General features: G+C 59.8%; 1 protein-coding gene across 1 annotated transcript in view; it reads left to right on the forward strand.

Moving 5' to 3' along the window:
* Window positions 1-2,826: 2,826 nt before the first annotated feature.
* EMIHUDRAFT_236548 (hypothetical protein) overlaps window positions 2,827-3,519 on the forward strand; it is a gene marked incomplete at both ends in the record, with an annotated part of 2,807 nt that continues 2,114 nt past the window's right edge. The window contains one exon of the mRNA XM_005779117.1: window positions 2,827-2,898. Within this exon, the coding sequence (XP_005779174.1) occupies window positions 2,827-2,898 (72 nt within the window). The remainder of the gene's footprint in view (window positions 2,899-3,519) is intronic.

The following is a 3,519-nucleotide window of genomic DNA, read 5'->3' on the forward strand; positions in this document are numbered from 1 at the left end:
GCGACGGCGGCGTCCTCCGACGCCGCGGCGAGCCTGAGCTCGGTCGCAATCTCTTCCGCCGCCGCGAGCTGCAGCGCGACTGACATGCGCTGGGCCTGCAGCGAGAGCCACGACCGCGTCGACCAGCTCGCCTCGTCCTCGTGCTGCCGCTTCGAGAGCGTTGCGCACCTTGTCCTTCATCTGGTAGAACAGCCGCGTGACCGCGTTGCACCACCCGCCGAAGGTTTCAAACAGGTACATCGCACACTTTCCTCACGCACGATACTCATGTAGACCTTCTCCAAGCACACTTTATCTGGCACATATAGACACACTCAAACAGATGCGTGTAAGCTGGCCAACAGTGTTCTCCGGACCGGCTGTGTCCTGCTGTGTCTTCTTGTCTGCCTCAATAACTTTCTCTCCGTGTGGTGTCGTGATAGACTAGCCGCGCAGTGAGCCATAGCACAGCCGCCAACTGCTTAAATCATGAGAGACCCACGCCCGCCAAGAGGTCCTCACGGCCAAGAGGTCCTCACACCAGAGGTCCTCACGTCTGTGAGAGGTGTTTGCTAGTCGGAGGTGCAGTTAGGAAGTATGCGTGCTCGTGTCGCGAGATTCTAGTGGCCATGCGTCGCCGGCGGCCAACTGCTCCCTAAATGACGTAAAACTCACGGCCGCCAAGTCCCAAGAGGTCCTCAAACGCCAGAGGTCTTCCCAGTGTACTGTATTCACGCCAAGAGGTCCTCACGCCTGCGAGAGGTCCTCACGGCGCGGTCCATGGAACACTGTTGGCCTAATCTGTCGCAGGGGTGCAGGCCGGTCCTACTGTTTCCGGTGAGTCGCGACGCACGGCCGGCAGGTCCTCCCGTCGACCCTAGCTTCCATTCATTCCGTTGCTTCCCGGCGCGGCAGAGCGCATTGAATGGCTTAACTATAGCCATGCCAAAGCCCTTGTGTGTATGCCAGTTAAGCTCTAACCTTTTCCTTTGCGGAAATGTGCTGATGCCGTTTCCGACCTTCTTGTTGCGGTGCACTTGGAGCAAGTTGCGGTCGCATCGCCTTCTTTTCCTCTTACACAGCCCTTTCTCCAGGGGGGCCGCGGGGAGACTCTGCTGCGGGGCAACTCCGTGCACTGATGTGGATCGCGTCACACCAATGCTCGCTACCCAACGCGAAGAAAGAAATCGAAAATAGAGAGACATCGCCTCGTCGAGAGAGACTCGGGGGAGAACTGCCAGTCGACATCCGGCACATACGAAAACACTCATAACCATACGGTGTAAGCTGGCCAACGGGTTCGAACTCGATGAGTCGAGTAACCCCCAGCCCGGCTGTGTCTCTTGTCTGCATCTGAGGTGCGGGGACTCTCTCTCTCTCTGTAAGGTGTCGTGATTGACAAGCAAGGCGCGGCCGCAGAGTCAGAGCCATTCACAGCCGCCAAATGCTCACAGCGAGGTCCTCACGGCCAAGAGGTCCTCACCTATGTCCTCACGCCTGACAGGGGTGTTAGTCGGAGGTCCTCAGCGCAGTTACGTGGATGATCTGTCGCAGTATGCGTGTTCGCGGCGTGAGATTCTAGTGGCCATCACAAATCGTCGCCGGCGGCCAACTGCGGTCCTTGAATGACGGCCAAGTGCCAAGCGGTCCTCACGCCAAGAGGTCCTCACTGTGAGGTCCTCACGTCCGCGAGAGGTCCTCACGGCGCAGTCCGTGGGACAATCTGTCGCAGCTGTGCATGCGTGTGTCCTACGCCGGCGAGACAGTCGCGCGACGCACGACCGGCAGGTCCTCGTCGACCCTAGGCTAGCTTCCATTCCGTTCCCGGCAGAGCGCACGCATTGAATGGCTAAAGATAGCCGTGCACACAGCCCTGCATGTACGTCTTAAGTTATAACTTTACCTTTGGGGAGGTGGTGCGGGTTGTGAAGGCGAATAAGATCTCTGGATATGAACCTCGAGACCTCGAGAGAGGTCGGTGGGGTGTATCGACGGCATCGCGGCCGCATCCATTGCGGCGCCGGAGTGTAGGGGATGGTCGCGCGCCCGCCTCGCTTTCACGGGCTCGCGAGCTGCTGGAGGAGGAGCATTGTGGCGCCGCCTGCGTCTCTCTCGCGCAGAAGGGCGACTGGGGCCGCTACCTCGCGCTGATCAAGCATTCCAGCAGCAGAGTCCACGACACCATCGGTGACGCTTGCCTCCTCACCTCCTCGAGCAGGCCCTCATCACACCGCATTCACGCCACCGGACGTAGGTGATGGCGGCTGGCGGACCATTCACTTTGCCGCGCAGCAGGGCCAGCTCGTCGCCGTCCGAGCGATCCTCGCGCAGTCGGGTGCGTCTCCCGCCATCAGCACAGCCATCAGCACCGCCGTGGCAGCAGCAAGAACAGACGCTCATCAAATGTCGGTCAAGTGCGGTCGTGGCAGCAGTATCGCCATCGCCGCCGCCGTGCCATCACCGCCTCCCAGCACGGATATCTGATCTCTCTCCTGATGCCGTCGGGTGGATCTCCCGCCATCAGCACGGCCAGACACTCACCAAGCATCGTTGAGTCTAGTGCGGCCGTGCAGCATTGTCGCAGCGCCGCTGCCTAGCACTGATCTCGCTCTCTCTCACCTCCCTGGACTGCTGCGGGAGAGCGCGACTCCCGCCTCTCCGCCCTAGTCAAACGTCTCTCTCAGCCTCTTTCTGCTGCACTCTCCAGCCGCCTGATGCCGTGATACCATGACCTATCGCAGGTCCAGTCGACGCGACGGACGCCTTTGGCAACACGCCCCTCATCCTCGCCGCCCACGGGGCGCACTGGGAGACGGTGAGGCCCATAGAGTGCTTTCCCGCCGACACATGTCCCAAGGCCTCTCGTGGCACACACTGGGAGACAGTGAGACTATCGCTAACACATGGTGCGACACACTGGTATATCCAAGCCCTAGCCGTGGCAGCCATAGCCGCGATTATTCCTGCATTCCTGCCGAGCTGCTACGCGAGCGCCCGTCAAGCTGAGCCAAGAGATACCTGCAGCAGCGGTGGCTGCTCTTCACGCCGTTCCCTCTCTTGGAGGCCGTTCCCTGCAGCCGATACATGTCCCATGGCTCTCGTAGCTCACCTATACTACATGGTGCGACACACTCGTCGTGCATCCAAGCCCTGCTATCCGAGCTCATCCGAGCGTATCCAAGCGCCAATCAAGGGCCGTGGTAGCCATGGCAACCTTTCATTTTGTGGATCAGGTGCACTGCTTGCTCAGTGCGGGGGCACACGCGGGCGCCGCCAGCCGCTGGTCCGGCTCCACTTAATTATTAATGAATACCTATGCATCAATTGAGCAGGCGCCGCCAGCCACTGGACTGGCTACGGCGCGCTACACTACGCCGCTCACCACGGCGCGCGAAATCTCTGACTCCTCGCCTCTCCCTCTCCTCTCCCTCTCCACTCCCTCTCCACTCCCTCTCCTCTCTCTTTTCCCTCTCTTTTTCTTTCCCTTTCTTTACTCTCTTTCTTTATTCCTCCTTATTTCTCTTGTATCTTTGCATTCTA

Source organism: Emiliania huxleyi, assembly GCF_000372725.1.
Source record: "Emiliania huxleyi CCMP1516 unplaced genomic scaffold EMIHUscaffold_236, whole genome shotgun sequence".
In the NCBI taxonomy this organism is placed as follows: domain Eukaryota; phylum Haptophyta; order Isochrysidales; family Noelaerhabdaceae; genus Emiliania; species Emiliania huxleyi.